Below are 18,967 nucleotides of genomic sequence, written 5' to 3'. Positions count from 1 at the left end.
CTTCCTCTCGACCAATGAGAAGACAACACTTGGGCCAATGGGCAGCGAGCCTTCTACACCAATAGCAGCTCACACTCCCAGGTACCGTAGTACCTCTAGTCATACTAACACACTGCCAAAGACCCAGAGGGATGCTGGGCAAATTACAGTGCTACGGCCTTTTCAAAATTCCCTTAGGTTTGGGATTATTTCTCCTGGGAACTTCAGATCAGCACCCTTTGAATTCAGTCAGATTTCCCCCCCAAAATCGCACATAAGCTGCAACCTTCCTCAAAGAATCAAAACCATTTCCAATTGATTCTGTGACACATTTGTATGACTCATTTATTGAATCAGTGCAATTTAAACACAAGGCAGAACTAAAACATGTAGGAGACAGAGTTCTGTGCTTCTTAAATACATTCAAAAGTTTGTAATTCAACCAGAAATAATTATTAAAGCAAAACAGTGAAAACCCCATGGATTGATGGCCTTTATATTAAGTTTTACTAAAAGACATTTCAGTCCTTTTTATTTGAATTATCTTTCACCCTGACCAGGAACTGTTGTTAAGTTTTTAAAACATTTTTTCCAATTAAGGGCAATTTAGCGTGGCCAATCCACCTACCCGGCACATCTTTTGGGTTGTGGGGGTGAGACCCAAGCAGACACGGGGAGAATGTGCAAACTCCATACAGACAGTGACCCCGGGCCGGGTTCGAATCCAGTCCTCGGTGCCGTGAGGCATCAATGCTAACCACTTTAACTCAAATTTTTATTATCTCATTCAAGATTGAAATTCATAACACTGAACTGTGTTTTTAAAAACTTACAGCAGGTGAACAGAAATAAATGTTTTTTTGTAGTGTGGGTTAGTTGTATGCTTGGTACTATTTCACAGGAGGGCTTGCATAGACAGCAGCCTGTTGGATCCAATCCTCCTTGTGAGTGCCGTCACAGTACGGTGGGTTCTTGGTCTGTTTGCAGCCACACAGCCATACATTCTTTGCCTCCTCCAGTTTGAACCTCAGTGGCTCGGGAGCCGATGGGACAGTCTTGTGGGTCCCATCACAGAATGGCTAAAGAGAGGAAAGCAAAGCTTGGTTAGAAAACGAACATGTGCAAATCACAATGTACATCAGCTTGCAGTTTGTGTTGCATCTGACCCTAACATTAAAAATAGCGGCAGATTGGTGAAGCGTTACATTGTGTTAATCGGCACGGTCGATGGTAAATGCCGAGATAGTCAAATCTCAGAAGGAAAATTTGAAACAACTGCCCTCACGTTTGTGTTTGCAATTTGTACAGAATGAAGGGAGGTTTTGAAATTCAGAAAGGACGTCCCTGACTATTTGTGATGATTTTAGAGTAAAGTACGTGTTTATTAACATAGAAAATAGGAGCAGGGGCAGGCCATTGATCCCTTTGAGCCTGCTCCACCATTCAATCTGATCCATGCTGATCATCCAACTCCATAGCCTGATCCCGATTTCCCCCATATCCTTTAGCCCCAAGAGTTATATCGAACTCCTTCTTGAAAACATAGAACATTTTGCCCTCAACTACTTTCTGTGGTAGCAAATTCCACAGGCTCACCACTTTCTGGGTGAAGAGATTTCTCCTCATCCCTGTCCTAAATGGTTTTCCCTGTATCCTTAGACTGTGACCCTGGTTCTGGACGCCCTCCAACATCATTCTTCTGAACTCCAGCAAATATAATCCTAACCGACTCAACCATTCCTCATACATCAGTCCCGCCATCCCAGGAATCAGTCTGGTAAACCTTTGCTGCACTTCCTTTTAGCAAGAACATCCTTCTTCAGATAAGGAGACCGAAACTGCACACGATGTTCCAGATGTGGCCTCACCAAGGCCCTGTATAATTTCAGCAAGACATCCCTCCTCCTGTACTTGAATCCTCTCGCTATGAAGGCCAACATATCATTTGCCTCCTTTACCGCCTGCTGCATCTGCCTGTTTACCTTCAGCAACCGGGGACACCCAGGTCTCATTGCACATTCGCCTCTCTCAATTTATAGCCATTCAGATAATAATTGGCCTTCCTGTTTTTGCTACCAAAGTGGATAACCTCACATCTATTGACATTATACTGCATCTGCCATGCACTCACTCAGCTTGTTTAAATCACACTGAAGCAACTCTGCATCCACCTCACAGCTTACCCTCCCACCCAGCTTTGTGTCATCTGCAAATTTAGTTCCCTCATCTAAATCATTAATATAAGCCTGCGGTACCCCACGAGTCACTGCCTGCCATTCGGAAAATGTTATTCCGACGCTTTGTTTCCTGCTTATCTCAATACACGACCCCAATCCCATGTGTTTTAATTTTACACTTTAAGAAGTAGGAAAAAACAATCAAATAAAACAGAATTACAATTAAATAAGACAGTGGCTTCACTCAGTACCGATACTTTAAACAGTTCCAAACAATCTTAATTTAACCACCATCTGAAATAACCTTCCGACATGTTGAGTAGAGTCAACGCGTCTGCAACACGTGCCAGGCCTAGCCTGATACAATTCAAGGTCATTCACCGGGCTCACATTTTTTTTTTTTTTTTTTTTTTTTTTTTTTTTTTCTTTTTTTTTCTATAAATTTAGATTACCCAATTATTTTTTCCAATTAAGGGGCAATTTAGCATGGCCAATCCACCTACTCTGCACATTTTTGGGTTGTGGGGACGAAACCCACGCAGACACGGGGAGAATGTGCAAACTCCACACGGACAGTGACCCAGAGCCGGGATCGAACCTGGGACCTCAGCGCCGTGAGGCGGTTGTGCTAACCACTAGGCCACCGTGCTGCCCCCACCGGGCTCACATGACAGTGGCCCAGATGAGCAGATTCTTTGGGGTGGAAGACGTGCACAAAATGCGCGGGAGGACCAGTGAACCATGTCCACATGTTCTGGGCATGTCCGAAGCTTAGGGGATTTTGGCTGGGGTTTGCAGATGTCATGTCTATGGTGTTAAAAACAAGGGTGGAGCTGAGTCCAGAGGTGGCGATTTTCAGGGTGTCGGAAGATCCGGGAATCCAGGAGGAGAAAGAGGCAGACGTTCTGGCCTTTGCTTCCCTGATAGCCCAGGGATGGATATTATTAGCTTGGAGGGACTCAAAGCCCCCGAAGTCGGAGACCTGGCTATCGGACATGGCTAGCTTTCTCTGTTTGGAGAAAATCAAGTTTGCCTTGAGAGGGTCACTGTTAGGGTTCAACCGGAGGTGGCAACCGTTCGTCGACTTCTTAAAGTCACGTTAAAAAGTGGCAAGTTTCCCCAAAGCTGCTGGTAGTGAAGTTTGAGTTGAACAGGGACACAATAAGGCAGTCAATGAACTCAGCATTGAACAGTACGCATAACAGATGACAGATGTAAAACCTCTTGTTTAGTGTTCGGCTGTCCTGTGCTGTGTGAGAGAATGATGGTTCACTGAGTGGAAGCTTAAATTTTATAACTCGCTTTATGACTATTGACGTGGATTTGGTGTCAAATTAGGTCCCAAATTTTAGGTACATGTAGAAATTCATTGTATATTCCACGGGATGTTGTCAGGGAAAATCACTTGCTCGACCCATTGTATACTCATCACTTCAGAGAATGCCGAGAATTGTTTCCCAGGAATATCGTTTTTTCCCCAATTAAGGGGCAATTTAGCGTGGCCAATCCATCTACCCAGCACATCTTTGGGTTGTGGGGGTGAGACCCGCACAGACACGGGGAGAATGTGCAAACTCCACAAGGACAGTGACCCAGGGCCGGGATCGAACCTGGCTCCTCAGCAGCGTGAGGCATCAGTGCTAACCACTGCGCCACCTTGCCGCCCGCTTCCCAGGAATATCTACATGTAAGGTCGGCTTTCTTCTATTACTTGGATTTTTAAAAATAGTATTTGCGACATTCACAGCGGTGTGTTTTGGATCTTAATATTTGAACTACAGTCTATGGGGCGACTTATCGGATGCCTCCCGCCGGAATAGGGACCGGACGCTTGATCCGGGAGAGGCCTCTTCTCTCATAAGGCGTAACAACCGCCGGGAAGCCTGAAAGAGGCCTCATCCGGGATCTACTGATTCCAGAGGGACGTAGCCGCATTGATCGGCCTCCTGGCATCTATCGGCCTCACCGAGGAGACCCCGGGCGGGTGCCGTTTATCAGGGGTCCCCCTATCAGGGACCAAGCAGAACGGTACTGGGGGGGGGGTATCCCAGGCGATTGGAGTTCCCTGGGTGGTCGGCCTCTGGCCAAGCTGTTACCCTGCTTGTGCCACCCAGGCACATTGGCGCTGCCAGTCTGTCACCCTGGCAAGCCGCCCTGGTATTGCCAGGGTGCCCAGGTGGCACTGCCAGGCTGCCAGGGTCACTGCTAGGGTGCCAGTGCCAAGCTGGCATTTTGCCCACACCAGGGGTGCCCTGCCCGTGTGAGGTGGGATGCGGGGGGCCGAGGACCCCCTTATAGGTGAGTTGGGGCATTGGAGGGGTCTGGTGTTCGCATCAGGGGGGTGAGGGGGGGGGGGGGGGGGGCACCAGGGGCTGAAATAGCAACAAAGTACTGTTAGATAGCGGGGTCGTTCGTGGCGCCCCTCATCCTGCCTAGAATAGACTCTGATTTTTTAAAATTAAATCGCGCCCATGTTTTTATTTTTTAAAATTTTTTTTATTTTTTAATAAATTTAGATTACCCAATTAATTTTTCCAATTAAGGGCAATTTAGCGTGGCCAATCCACCTACTCTGCACATTTTTGGGCTGTGGGGGCGAAACCCACGCAGACACGGGGAGAATGTGCAAACTCCACAGTGACAGTGACCCAGAGCCGGGATTCGAACCTGGGACCTAAGTGCCGTGAGGCAGCTGTGCTAACCACTAGGCCACCGTGCTGCCCTGCGCCCATGTTTTTTAGCACTCAAGTTGATCACTAATTGGGGTGGCATGTGGCGCAGTGGATAGCACTGGGACTGAGGACCCGGGTTCAAATCCCGCCCTTGGGTCACTGTCCGTGTGGAGTTTGCACATTCTACCCGTGTCTGCGTGGGTTTCACCCCCACAACCCAAAAATGTGCAGGGTAGGTGGATTGGCCAGGCTAAATTGCCCCTTAATTCGAAAAATAAAAATAATTGGGTACTTTAAATTTATTTTTAAAAGTTCATCACTAATTATTTCAGTTCACATTTTTAAAGCATCAACATTTGTGCAGAATAGCATCTTTCTATGTGATTCTAATTCATGATTCCAAGTTTATTAATAATTATGCTATTAATTCCAATTTTTCTTTTGAATTGTGCTGATTGAATTAACTCTTACTTTTTTGGCAAAATTCATGCTGCTCTAACAAAGATAACATTTTGTTTACTAAACAATAAGTTCCTCCATTTGGTCAGACGTTGCTGAGGTGTAAAGACCAGGAAGTATCCTGTTCAATTCATCTTTTGGACCACATGATGTAGGAGCAGAAGTAGGCCATTCGGCCCATCGAGTCTGAATTTGTCCAGGATGGCACCAGTGATGTTATCAATCGGTCCCAGCCTCCATTCTAGAAGGATGAAGAGTTTGTTGCCCATGGCTATCCTCCAGCAACCATTTCCAAAAGGGAGCAAGGGAGAGGAGAGAACGAGAAAGAGAGATGGATAGAAGGAGAAAAAGCAAGATTCAAGTGGATGGATCTGGGCTGAGGATAGATTCTGGTTTAGTTGTTATGTGTTCACACTTGACGTGCCTCCAAAACTAACTTAAATAAGTCATTGAGTGTACTGTAAGGCACTGAGTGTACGTGTAGAACCACCCAGCAGGAAGAGGTCAATGTATTTCAGGGAAGGGGAGAGAAAACGAGTTGTAAAAAAACGAAGATAGAGGGAGGAAAATAATAATTGTCCAGCTTTGCAAGGATGCTCGGAGCATTCATAATATGTCACTTGTCGGAGATGAAAGGTAATACTTGTCTGAACTCAGTTACTGCTTTACTTGGAGATACTAGTTTGAGGACATTAATCAAGTTGCCACTGATTGTTTTCTCATCAGAATTCAATTTTCGGGCAGCACGGTGGCCTAGTGGTTAGCACAACCGCCTCACGGCGCTGAGGTCCCAGGTTCGATCCCGGCTCTGGGTCACTGTCAGTGTGGAGTTTGCACATTCTCCCCGTGTCTGCGTGGGTTTCGCCCCCACAACCCAAAAATGTGCAGAGTAGGTGGATTGGCCACTCTAAATTGCCCCTTAATTGGAAAAAATAATTGGGTAATCTAAATTTATAAAAAAAAAAGAATTCAATTTTCATCACAAATTGACGGATGGACTGAAGCAGAAATGAGAGGGGATCAGTTGCTCATTTCTAAACCAGATTCTTTCTCAACTTAGCTGCCAAAATTTGTTTGGCTACAAGACGATCATCTTGGTTCAAAAATCCTAAAGAAAGTCGATTATTTCCATGACATCTCTGTGTACTGCAGCCATTCGAAAGCCAGATTTCGCTGAAGTTTGAACGGATATTGGAAAAGGTACGGTTGGGCCCTTCAGGCTGCAGCATAGTTTTTACTCTGAGAAAAATCCCCTTCTCGTCCATGTCGGGTGAGGTCAATGTCATAAATTCAAAGTTGATCTGATCTGCTTCACATTCCTACTCAGAAGTAGAACTGTCAAAAAATAGATTAAAAATCTGTGAGAAGAAAAATGATCTTGATTGCATCAGGGTGCTCAAGAGCCTCTACACGTGACTCTCAGCTACAAGTTTGGATGACCTGGGCTGGCTTATAATGAAAACACGTTTGCCGCAAGTTGGTTGAGGTTTGCTAGACCTTGTGATTTTGATGGTTAGTTTTTGCGATGAAGAAACAGATTTTGTCCAAATCACCCGACCAAAAACCATTGATCAAATTGGTTCCCACATCAGTCAAATGAAACCTTCACATATATTCCACAGGCGAAAGGGGCGATTGTCCTAATAGGAGTGATTGAGTAAACTGGCCCTGTGTTCCCTGCAGTTTGGAAGGGTGGAGGGTGATTACATTCAAACATATAAACATTTTTGGTGGGGGGCTCGGAGAGGTGGTTGTTGGGGGATGGGTGTTTTATTTGGCTGGGAATAATGGAGTTGGGGGTTGTGGTCTTCAGGTGGGGATTCTTCACCATGAGGGCTGTGGATTTTTGGAGTTCTCGGTCTCGGGTGCTGTGTGTTTTGGAGGAGTGGTCAGTGGATTTTCAGGTGCGAGAGGTGGGGGGTGGGTCACTGTGGGGAGTAAGGGTGATGTGGAAGGATGGAGTTGAGATAGAAAATCATCATGACTCTATTGGAAGTTGGAGCAGCCTGAAAGGGTGGTATATTGGGGGGATTCTCTCAGCCCGGAGCCGGGCCGGAGAATCCCCGCGACCAGCGTGAATCGTGCCACGCCACCCCGACGCCGGGACGCGATTCTCCACAGAGCGGAGAATCGGTGTAATGGCGCCGGTTGGGCGCCGCTCTGCACAGTCCCCCCCATTGATTCTCGGCCCAAGATGGGCTGAGTGGCCGTCATAAAAAACCCGACTCCCGCTGGCACCGTTCACACCTGCTCTCAGCTGGTGGGACTTCGGCGTCGAACGGTCCTGGGGTGGCCTGTGGGGGAGGGGGTGTCCGAACCCGGGGCGGGGCCTCTGATGTGGCCTGGCCCGCGATCGGGGCCCACTGATCGGCGGGCCGGCCTCTCTGGCTGGGGGCCTCCTTTCTTCCGCGCCGGCCCCTGTAGCCCTGCGCCATGTTGCGTCGGGGCCGGCGCGTTGAAGGGAGCCACGGCGCATGCACGTGTTGGTGCCGGTGCCACTGCGCATGCGCGGATTCCCGGCGCCCAGTTCACGCCAGGATCAGCAGCTGGAGTGGCGTCGTCCACTCCAGTGCCGTGCTGGCCCCCTGTAGGGGACAGAATTGCTGATCCTGAGGCCGTGTTGACGCCGTTGAGACACGCGACGGCTTGTCCTACGTCGTCAACACTTAGCCTCAGGATCACAGAATCCCACCCATTATGCTCCTATTTCTTCTGTTCTATCATCATTAGATTATCCTAAAAGTGTTTCATGTAGAATAAATGATCTCCATACTGCACATTGACTGTTACTATATAGTGTAGAGAATAAGGGAGCCATTTTGTGCTCAGAAAGAACTCACAAACACCAGTGAAATAAATGGTCAATTCATCTGTTTTTCATGGTACTGATTGAGGAAGTAATGGTGTCAGGACCATGGAAGAATTCTCCACTGTTCTTCGCACACTGGTAATGTATTTTTAACAGTCACAATCCAGCAGAACAAGTATATGGGACCATGGCTTAAGACATAATCAAAAAAAAAAGTCCAGAGTATAACATCAAGCTTCTGGGTAAGGGTATTATTAACAACAACAACATGCATTTACACAGCTCTTTAATGCCATAAACATTCCAAGTGCTTCATGGAGCACTATCAAACAAAACTTGACAAGTGGTCTACACAGGGGATATCAGGACAGGTCACCAAAAGATTGGCCAAAGAGTTAGGTTTTAAGGAGCACCTTAAAGGAGTTAGAGAGGTGAAGAGGTTTTGGTCAGGAATGCCAGAGCTTAAGGTCAAGGCAGCTAAAAAGTATGGTGGGGTGATTGAAATGGGGGATGCAAAAGAGGCCAAAATTGGAGAAGTGCAGAGACCCTGGAGGGTCACAGGGCTAGAGAAGGTGACAGATTTGGGAGAGGCTAGGCAATGGAACGATTTGAAAACAACAATGAAAATGTTTAAATTGAGGTGTTGTTAAACCAGGCTGCAACATGGGTCAGTGATCACAGGCGATGGGTAAGTGGGATTTGGTGTGGGTTAGGATAAGGGCAGCAGAATGTTGGATGAGCTTAAGTTTCAGGCCAGGAGGGTGGGGGGTTGGGAAGATGGTCAGGAGAACTTTGGGATGGTCAAGTCAAGCCGAGGGATAATAAAGCCATGGCTGAGCATTTTAGCAACTAAGTCAAGCTTGCACAATAACGTAAATCCCAGCCACTGGATCTTTCCCAACTCTTAAAGACTACTATGTAAAGAGTAAAATGGGGGAGGATTAAATTGGAGCTTGAGTTTTACAGTCAATAGATTCATTCAAACCAGTGATTTGTGAAGGACTATTTCTGAAAACAGCACTATAAACACTCCCAAAATAGTGCCAATTAGATCAATTCCAATGGCTGCTGTATTTTACACTATTCACTTTTGTGACAATATTTTAGTACCAAAGAACTTCTCTATATCAATATTAATGCTGAGAAGATGAACTTTAATGCAGGGTTGCATTAAACAACCTTTTACGACCTCTGAACTGTCTGATAGTGTTTACAGCCAATGAAAGTACTTTGCAATGTAATATAGAAATCACAGTGGCCAAGGTTCACACAGCGAGCTCCCTCAAACAGCAATATAAAAATCACCAGATAATCTGCTCTGGTGATATTGGTTGAGATATAAATTTGATCAGGACTTGAGGGAAGTGCTCCCCAACTCTTGTTTGAAACCACATTCTCCCCGTGTCTGCGTGGGTTGTGCCCCCACAACCCAAAGATGTGCAGGCTAGGTGGATTGGGCGTGCTAAATTGTCCCTTAATTGGAAAAAATAAATAATTGGGTGCTCCAAATTTAGTAACAAAAAACTCCTGTTTGAAACAATGCTTACACTCACTTGAAAGGTCAGATGGACCTTTAGGCTCTCTAACATAGACCTCAGATGACCCTCTGAGTCTCGTCTCCGACAGTGCTGTGCAGCACTCCCTTGCCATAGTATTGTGAATGTCAATCTTCCAGACTCTGGCGACAACCTGGTGATTCAGAGGCAGGCAGGCTGAAACGCTGAAGCCATGGCGACATTGCCCATGGAGTTAAAACTGAGCAAAATCATTCATTTCAACACGGGAAAACGTAAAATGTTGATTCGAAATAAGAAGCATTAGCACCAGTAATGAAGACTACTGCTTGACATTCTCATGAGACATCAATTAAGAAATTAATGGATTGGAATAGACAGGTTGAAGTGGTCAGATTTGTAGATTTTTAAAAGCTGGATTGCACATCCACAAAAATAAGGGCAAATGAAAGTATGGACTTGGGCCACTGTGTGGAGGCATGGAATTCAAAAGCTAGGAGTTGATGATGTATCTTTACAAAGCAATTATTAGGTCGCAGTCTGGGTCGCTCAATATTAAAAACGATATTGAGGTCTCAGAAAAGAGGCAAAGTTAATTTACTTGCAGGGAGCTGAGACTAAGGTTTTACTAGCCGTCTTGGGATGGATTGGGAGCGGGGAAGCTGGCTTGTAAAATAGGGAGGGAAAGTGGGGTTTATTTGGGTGGAGTGTCCATTTTCTTCTGGCCACCATTGCATCTTGCTAGTAGTGGGAAAGGTGGTGGATGGGCCTCCCACCAGAGGCCAACAGAACCACCTAAGTGGCCAATTAAAGGCTTCCTCACACCGCCAGTGGCATTTTACTGTCGTGTTAGGTACACTGGTCTAACACTGGCTGAAACTGGATGCAGCTTAGATCAGAAAGATACTCCAGACCTTGAAGTTAGTTCAATCAGGTTTATTGAACTAATAGCACAGTTAGCACAGTTCTCTATGAGTTCGACTCTCTGCTAACCTAAGTGTGGTTACTCTGTCTGACTGAACCAGTCTAGCTCTTAGCCACGTGGTGGAGGTGTGAGATTGTAACAACACCCTTGACTGACTCTCTAGATGTTCATCAGTGGAAAGAGGTGGAGTGCGAGTGCCTCGTGTCTTTTATAGTCAGATCCCACCCCTGAGTGTCCTGCCTGCTTATTGGTCATGTCCTGTTCTCTGTGTCCATTAGCTGCTTGTCTGTATTTGATTATGTGTGTGTGTGCCTGCATATCATGACATTTACCAGCAGCAGATGAACATTCCGCCAAGTAAACTCAACCAGATTCCCAGTCAGCTCAGGCACAGCGGACCCATTTATTTAAACACTCTTTGGTCCATGGAGAGCCACCCCTTCCCTCTCCCACATGGCAATGGCCGGCCCCTGTGGCAATGGTGCCACCTGCCCTCACCAAACCCCACCTCTCCCACCACATCAGGGCTTGCCTGACTGGCACTGGCGCACCCAGGCCACACCGATCTAGTTGGGAAGGCGCTGTCCTTCCATGGCGTCCTCTTCTAGCAGGTTCAGTTCCGGCAATGGCCACCGCTCCCAGTGAGAGGGGGGGAGGGGGGGGGGGGGGGGGCAACAGCTCCTCGGGGCAGCTGGCAAGATTTATTGGGAGCTGGAGCTGGAACCCCACTGGTACCAATTAATCGGCTGCAATACAGCCCTGTTTCCCACAGACAGCTGAACCTGGGTGATTCTCCTCCCCCCCCCCCCCCCCCCCCCCCCCCCCCCCCATTTTTGGGCCTGTCGGTGGGACCCCCCGCTGTGAGAACAAAATTCCAGCAACTGTTTCGAAAGCAACATGAAAAGAGAAGCTGGAGCGGAGACAGTTGGGGGGAAATGGAAAGCATTCGAAAAAATTGCAAGAGCTTAAAATATAAATAATGAAATATCATTTCTGTTGGTCACTAAATCAAAACCAGTGAGACATAAATTTGGGATTAGAACTATAAAAACATTATGGGGGAGATTGGCTTTCCACATAAAGGAGATATTAGAATATGGAGTGAATAAGCACTAGTGACTCTTGAAGCCAAGTCAATCATAGCATGCAAAATAAAATGTAATAAAACACTTAAAGAAAAATATTAAAGATTGCGGAGAAAGAGAAGGGAAATTGGACTGGAGTCGATAACTTTAATGAACCAGCATCAAGCAAAACGAAATAACTTCCTTCTGTGCTGAAATTTGTAAAATTTGATGAAAACATTTATTTTTTTAATATCTGCTCATTACAGGATGGTGCAGAGTAATGTTCCTGTAACCCTCTCCCTTTTTGCTGCCTGCAGCTAATATTGAGAACTGGCCCAATAAATTACCACAAAAAGCTTTAAGCCAACAGGATATTCTCTTTGAAAACCCCTCCGAGCTACAGGCTGGGGTCATTCATCAGACACTGACCTCTCTCTGGTCTCTGGAACCAAGTCTCAAATCCAGCCACATTGATTGGCTGAAAGCTCAATTGTCTTAGTTTTTATCTCTTTATTCTTCATAGGATGTGGGCATCGCTGGGCTGGGCCAGCATTTGTTGCCCATCCCTAATTGCCCTTGAACTGAGTGGCGTGCTAGGCCGTTTCAGAAGGCTGTTTAGAGTCAACCACATTGTTGTGGGTCTGGAGTCACACGTAGGCCAGACCGGGTAAGGACAGCAGATTTCCTTCTTAAAATATATTAGTGAACCAGATGTTTTTTTTTACAAAAATCAGTGATAGTTTCATGGTCATCATTACTGGAATTAGATTTATGTTCCAGATTTTATTAGTTGAATTTGAATTTCACCTGCTGCCAGAGTGGGATTTGAACAAGTGTCACAGGACTATAAGCCTCTGAATCCACATTACCACTGCGTCACCCTCTTTCCAAGGCAGCAGGGTACCTATGTGCAATGAGTGTTTGGTTAGTGTCAACTGACTTCTAAAAGGGTTCATATCATAAATAGAACATAGAACATAGAACAGTACAGCACAGGCCCTTCAGCCCACGATGTTGTGCCGACCATTTATCCTAACTAAGATCAACCTAACCTACACCCCTTCAATTTACTGCTGTCCACGTGCCTGTCGAAGAGTCGCTTAAATGTCCCTAACAACTCTGACTCCACCACCTCTGCTGGCAGTGCATTCCACACACCCACCACTCTCTGTGTAAAGAACCTACCTCTGACATCTCTCCTGTACCTTCCTCCAATCACCTTAAAATTATGTCCCCTCGTGACAGCCATTTTTGCCCTGGAGAAAAGTCTCTGGCTATCCACTCTATCCATGCCTCTCGTCACCTTGTACACCTCTAAACAAGTCACCTCTCTTCCTTCTTCACTCCAGTGAGAAAAGCCCGATCTCTCTCAACCTTTCTTCATAAGACATGCCCTCCAGTCCAGGCAGCATCCTGGTAAACCTCCTCTGTACCCTCTTCAACGCATCCACATCTTTCCTATAATGAGGCGACCAGAACTGGACACAATATTCCAAGTGTGGTCTAATTGTGGTTCCACAATTCAGCATTAAACAGGCAATCTGACTCAAGCTACAGGATGCCTCCTCTAGGCAACACCACAGTGGAAATGGCTTTCATTTCCATAAGACTTTGCACAAAATTTGAAGTGTAGTCAATGTTGTCAGAAACACAGCAGTCAATTTGCACATGGCATCGTCGCCCAGGATAACAACCAGATAAATCTATTTTAATGATGTTGATTGAGGGATAACTATTGCGAGAACATTGCGGATAATCTTCCTGCTCATCTTCAAAATAGTACCTTCGGATTGGTTACATCCACCTGAGAAGGCCTTGCTTTAATGACTCCTCTGACTGTGCAGCTCTCCTTCAAATGCCACATTGGATGTTTCAGTCCAGGGTTTTCTGTTCAAAGTCTCTGGAATGGTACCCGAAACCAAAACCGTCTGATTCATACATGGACCAAGAGAATGCTACCCGCTAAGCCATGACTTAGAAATGCTTTTTCTGAAGTTAATGGGCTGGATTCTCCGCCCCGCCACATTTCAGCCTCGACCCACCAGGGGAATTCTCCGTTACGCCGGCCGGTCAATTGGGGTTTGCCATTGTGGGGCAGCCCCACGCCATCGGGAAACCCCCGGCAGCCGGCAAAACGGGGCATCACGCCGGCGGAGAATCCCGCCCAAGGTCCATACATCTTTTTTTTGAAAAGTGGTCAGAATGTGGAAATTGTCATCACAGGGAGTGGCGGAGGTGTTTAACAGAGATACATTGAAGGGGAAGTTAGATAAATACAAGAGAAAGGGATGAAAGGTTATGTCCAGATGAAGCAAGGATATGCAGGTTAGGTGGATTGGCCACACTAAATTGTCCCTTAGTGTCCAAAGATGTGCTGGTTAGGTGGAGTTCCGGGGATAGGGCAGGGGAGTGGGCCTAGGCAGGGTGCTCTTTCAGAGGGTCAGTGCAGGCTCGATGGGCTGAATGGCCTCCTTCTGCATTGTAGGGGTTATAAAGATTCTATAGAAGGAAGGAGGCCCGTGTGGACAGCAGCACCAACCTGTTTGGCCGAATTATCTGTTTTTGTGCTGGAAAGACTGTGGGTGGGATTTGCCACTCCCCCAGCCACATGTTTCTCGTGGCGCACCATTCGCAGTGGGCGGGATTCTCTCTTCCTGCCACTTGTCAATGGGATTTTACACTGGAGCCACCCAAAACTTCTGGGAAACCCGTGGGTGAGAGCGCTCTGCCGGCGGGAAAAGGCAATCCCAACGGTTGGAGAATTCTGGCCAATATATTGCTATATAATCTCACTGCAATGTAGCTGGGAATGTTCAATACTGACACAGTGAGCCTGGAATGGAAAGTGCTCAATTCTCATTCGTTAACATCTCAGCTGTTGATGAGCAGAAAATGTGCAGTGAAATTGCTTCATAGCATTGTTGATAACTTCTTGCATCATTTAGTATTTTTCCCCAATTGAGTCTTCAGAAGCATTCCCCACCCCACTATTATTATGCTTTTAATTTTAAGTTGTGGGGGGGGGGGGGGGGGGGGTGGGGGTGGCGGTGCGGTAAACCACTGTTACACCTGTATTAGGTGATGTAAGGTAGGACCTCTACTACAGGTTTGCTTGTAGCCCCTGCCTGCTGGCTTCGCCCAGTAGGAGGAGTATAAATATGCGTGTCCTCTATTCGGCAGCCATTTCACCAGCTGCTGTGGGAGGCCACACATCTTACTGCAATAAAGCCACAGTTGTATCCAACCTTAATCTTTGTGCAATTGATCGTGCATCAGGCGGTGGTGAATGTACTGCTTCCAACACCCTTAGAAGAAATATCAGTCCAGGAAAAAATAATATCAACATGGCCACCCTGTCCCTGTAACCCCCACCTAACCTTTTGGACACTAAGGGGCAATTTATCATGGTCAATCCAACTAGCCTGCACTGTTTCGACTGTGGGAGGAAACCCACGCAGACACAGGGAGAACATGCAGACTCCGCACAGACAGCCAGCCCAGGCAGGAATTGAACCCGGGACCCTGGAGTGTAGGCACCCTGGAGTGGCTTGTTAACAAGGTTAATTTCCTCTTAACTATTTTTATGTAAAAATTGGAGGGCAAGCTGCCAATTGTGGCCCCCCTCCCCCCCTACTGTTTTTTGCCGAACGGGTTGAGGGTGGGCTGGAAGATCTGGACTTGACGCTCGTCATACTTTACTTCCCCCTTGACAACCCTGCCGAAAACATGCCCAGTGGGCAGGAGTGGTGTTGGTGGGGGGGGGGGGGAGCGGTGCTGTAAAATCCAGCCCAATGTCATTGTGGTCAAGCAAATGACTCAGCACATTAATGGTTCTTAAAATGGCCCAGGGCACAATATTCTGGAAGGAGAAATGGAGTTTCTTACATGATTCTAGGAACAGAAAAGTGAGAATGACACAGCACCGCTCACATCTGCGTGGAACAGGACTGTACAGTTGTTCATCTGTGCAATACAGTGCGAGTTTAAACTGCCAAGCCACATTTATTTAGGAGTGTGGTTAATGAATCATTACAGTAAAAGACCAAAATGAGTAAAAACTTTAATATAGTTTTTCTAGTGGTAATCCCCTGAATTTATACATAGTTTGGGGTTTTAAAAACTTTGTTTTACAACATTTCTATGTTGTGTATTTAACACAGCCTTGCTCCCTCGAAAAGAAATAAAATCTTGGAATTGTTCTTGTTCGGTACATATTAAGAATATTGAACATAATATTCTGTTACATTGTACAGAGCTCTGCAGGTCAATGGAATGATGAGAATAGCAGAGATAACTTTACAGTCATTTCATACTAAGCTGGCTTCTGCACATCAGAGGAGTAAATATCAGTATATTGTGTGGTTAAAAAGTTTTTTTTTCATCCCCTCACCATGTTGGCTCATAGGTATCTACAGCTCTCTTACTACCTTGACCAAGTGACTATACATCATGTGTGACTGTAGCTAGTGGGGATGACCAGGTATTTGACTTTACATGTTGACTATAGTCAAACGCAATTGTCATCTTATCCATCATCCACAAGTTTGCAATGTCCAACATTGGTTAGCAATGAAGAGTGAAATTGTTAGATGGTGTTTTTTTAATCAACTGCTTCTGATCCAGAGGCAAGAAAATCAATAGTAGTCCTCCTGCTCCCCTCTGATTGCTCCCCATCCTAGTTCAGGCTACCCAACTCAAGTGTTCAGCTTTAGCACAGTGAGAGGCCCCCTTCCCTCTCAGTCACAATGTTGAGTTCAAGCCCCACTCCAGGGACTTATGAGTACATAATCCAGGTTGTCACTCACAGCCAAGCATTGCAGGAGGGGTGCATTGAAGGTGCCATCTTTTGCTCAAGACATGAAGCCGCAGCCCCCCTCAATTGGATGTAAATTATCCTATGGCAAGGGCAGCACGGTGGCCTAGTGGTTAGCACAACCGCCTCACGGCGCTGAGGTCCCAGGTTCGATCCCGGCTCTGGGTCTCTGTCCGTGTGGAGTTTGCACGTTCTCCCCGTGTCTGCGTGGGTTTTGCCCCCACAACCCAAAGATGTGCAGAGTAGGTGGATTGGTCACGCTAAATTGCCCCTAAATTGGAAAAAATAATTGGGTAATCTAAATTTTAAAAAAAAAAAAATGATCCAATGGCGGTATTTTCAAGAGCAGAAGTGTTCTTCCTGCTGTCCTGGTCAACATTTATTCAACAGTCAACATCACTAACAGAGGTGAATTGGTCATTGGTGCATTGTAGCTATGAACTTGCTATCTGCAAATTGGCTGCCAGAACCCAGCATTACAGCACTAACCAAACTTCAAAAGTACTTAATGGGTTGCAAAAAGCTTTGGCATTACGGTGAAAGGAGCAATATCAAAGAAATAGAACAAAGAAAAGTACAGCACAGGAGCAGGCCCTTCGGCCCTCCAAGCCTGTGAAAAACAAAAAGAATAACAAAAGTTATTTATTTCAAAACAAAAACAGAGACTTTCTGGTCTACTTCAGTCAGCATTACACCCTGTAGTGAATCCATCTCTGAAGAGATTATCGGAACGTCAAGGAAAAAAAGTTTAACTTCATACTTTCAATACTGCAGTACCTCGGAATCGACATGAGTTGGAATCCATTGCATGTGATTGTTATGAACTCCACAGACCCAACGCCACCCTCAATCACAGCTCACCAAACAGGGTAGGCCCAGGTTGCATTCCTGGGGCGGGATTCTCCCCTACCCGGAGCGGTTGGCACCAGAAGACTGGCGCAAAAAACCGGCAGCGGGGCTGGCTGACGTCACCACCGGCGCATGCGCAATGTGGGTTTCTCTTCCGCTTCCGCCATGGCGGAGGCCGTGGCGGCCGCAGAGGAGAAAGAGTGCACCCAGGGCACTGGCCCCGAGTCTGAGCGGGGGGCCCCGATCGCGGGCCAGGCCACAGTGGGGGCACCCCCTGGGGTCCGATCACCCCCCGCCCCCCCAGGACCCCGGGGCCCGCTCGTGCCGCTGATCCCGCCGTTACAGGGGTGGTTCAAACCTCGGCGGCGGGAGAGGCCTCCCAGCGGCAGGACTTCGGCCCATCCGGGCCAGAGAATCACCGCAGGGGCCTCGCCGATCGGAGTGGCGAGATTCCCGCCACCGCCACTTCCCGGGTGGCGGAGAATCTCTGCCACGGCAGGGGCGGGATTTTCGGCGGCCCCAGGCGATTCTCCGACCCTGCTGGGGGTCGGAGAATTTCGCTCAGGATCCGGACTGAGTGAACTGATTTCACCTAGTTCCAGTGCCTTTGGTCATGGGCAGAGTGCCCTGGATCAATCAACAGCTCTGCTCTACTAGTAACCCCACCCCTCCCTACGTATAAAGCCAATATGATTTAGTAACTTCAAGGTATGATTTCCTGATTGCCATGTGTAGCTCTATTGTATATTTAGCAGTAATATTTTCTATGCTTGTTGTTTTTAGCAAAATCATAGTTGCTCCTATTTTTATAGAGCCTTTCATACTGTGAAATGTCCAAAGCTGCTTTGCAGATGGCTGCTGAAAGCTTTGCGTAGAGTCTAGAGCACACAGAGGTCATTTCACCCAACTTGTGCATGATGGGTTTTTTTATGCTCCACATGAACATCCACCAACCACTCTTCAGTTTACTCCGTATATCCTCAATATATCCTATTCCTTTCCCTCTCATGTGCTCATCAAGGTTCCCCTAAAATGCATAATTTGCCTCAGCCACTCCTTGTGGTAGCTACTCCCACATTCTAACCATTCTCTGGGTATAGACTGGTTTACTGGCTGCCAATGGTGAACTGGACGAACAGCACCACAGAGTTGGAAGAGTGGGAGGGAGCGGAGGATTGAAGAGGATCGTTGAGACATTGTGGAGGAAGGCCATGAATGGTTTTGAGCAGTTCTTTCTTTGATCCTGCTACCATTGAGAACCAGGATAAATCATTCTCAGCCCCTCAACTATGAAGGGCTCTCTATTATCAGTGCTGACATTGCAATTTCAGAAATTATTTTCTTGGAGCAAGAAATTTGTTTTGGGGGTGGGTGGGGCATAATCTTGAAATTCTGTTTCTTTTTGTACTTTGTTTGGCTCCAGTGATTTTATGCTTTATTTGGTGCCAGTGTTTTGAATTATGTTTTTTTCTTAATATACCGCAAGCCTTGATGTTTATAATACCTCCAGATGTGAAAAAATACACCCTACAGTTAAGAGACAAGACCTTTTAAAAATTCATTTACGGGGTGTGGGTGCCAATATCTAGGCCAGCGTTTATTGTCCATCCGCAATTGCCCTTGAGGGGGTGCTGGTGAGTTGCAGTCCCGTTGGTCTAACTGCACCCATGGTGCTGTGAGGGAGGGAGTGCGTGAATTTTGAC

At 46.7% G+C, this 18,967-nt stretch overlaps 1 protein-coding gene across 1 annotated transcript in view; it reads right to left on the bottom strand.

The window, feature by feature from the left end:
- Nucleotides 1-298: 298 nt before the first annotated feature.
- The window catches only part of LOC119954386 (CDGSH iron-sulfur domain-containing protein 3, mitochondrial-like), a 61,974-nt gene continuing 43,305 nt past the window's right edge, over nt 299-18,967 (bottom strand). The window contains exon 3 of the mRNA XM_038779584.1: nt 299-1,058. Coding sequence (XP_038635512.1) covers nt 870-1,058 — 189 coding nt within the window. The 3' untranslated portion in view covers nt 299-869. The remainder of the gene's footprint in view (nt 1,059-18,967) is intronic.

Source organism: Scyliorhinus canicula, chromosome 19 (genome assembly GCF_902713615.1).
Source record: "Scyliorhinus canicula chromosome 19, sScyCan1.1, whole genome shotgun sequence".
Classification (NCBI taxonomy): domain Eukaryota; kingdom Metazoa; phylum Chordata; class Chondrichthyes; order Carcharhiniformes; family Scyliorhinidae; genus Scyliorhinus; species Scyliorhinus canicula.
The sequence above is the reverse complement of the archived record's forward strand: the minus strand, read 5'-3'. Positions and strand labels throughout refer to the sequence as shown.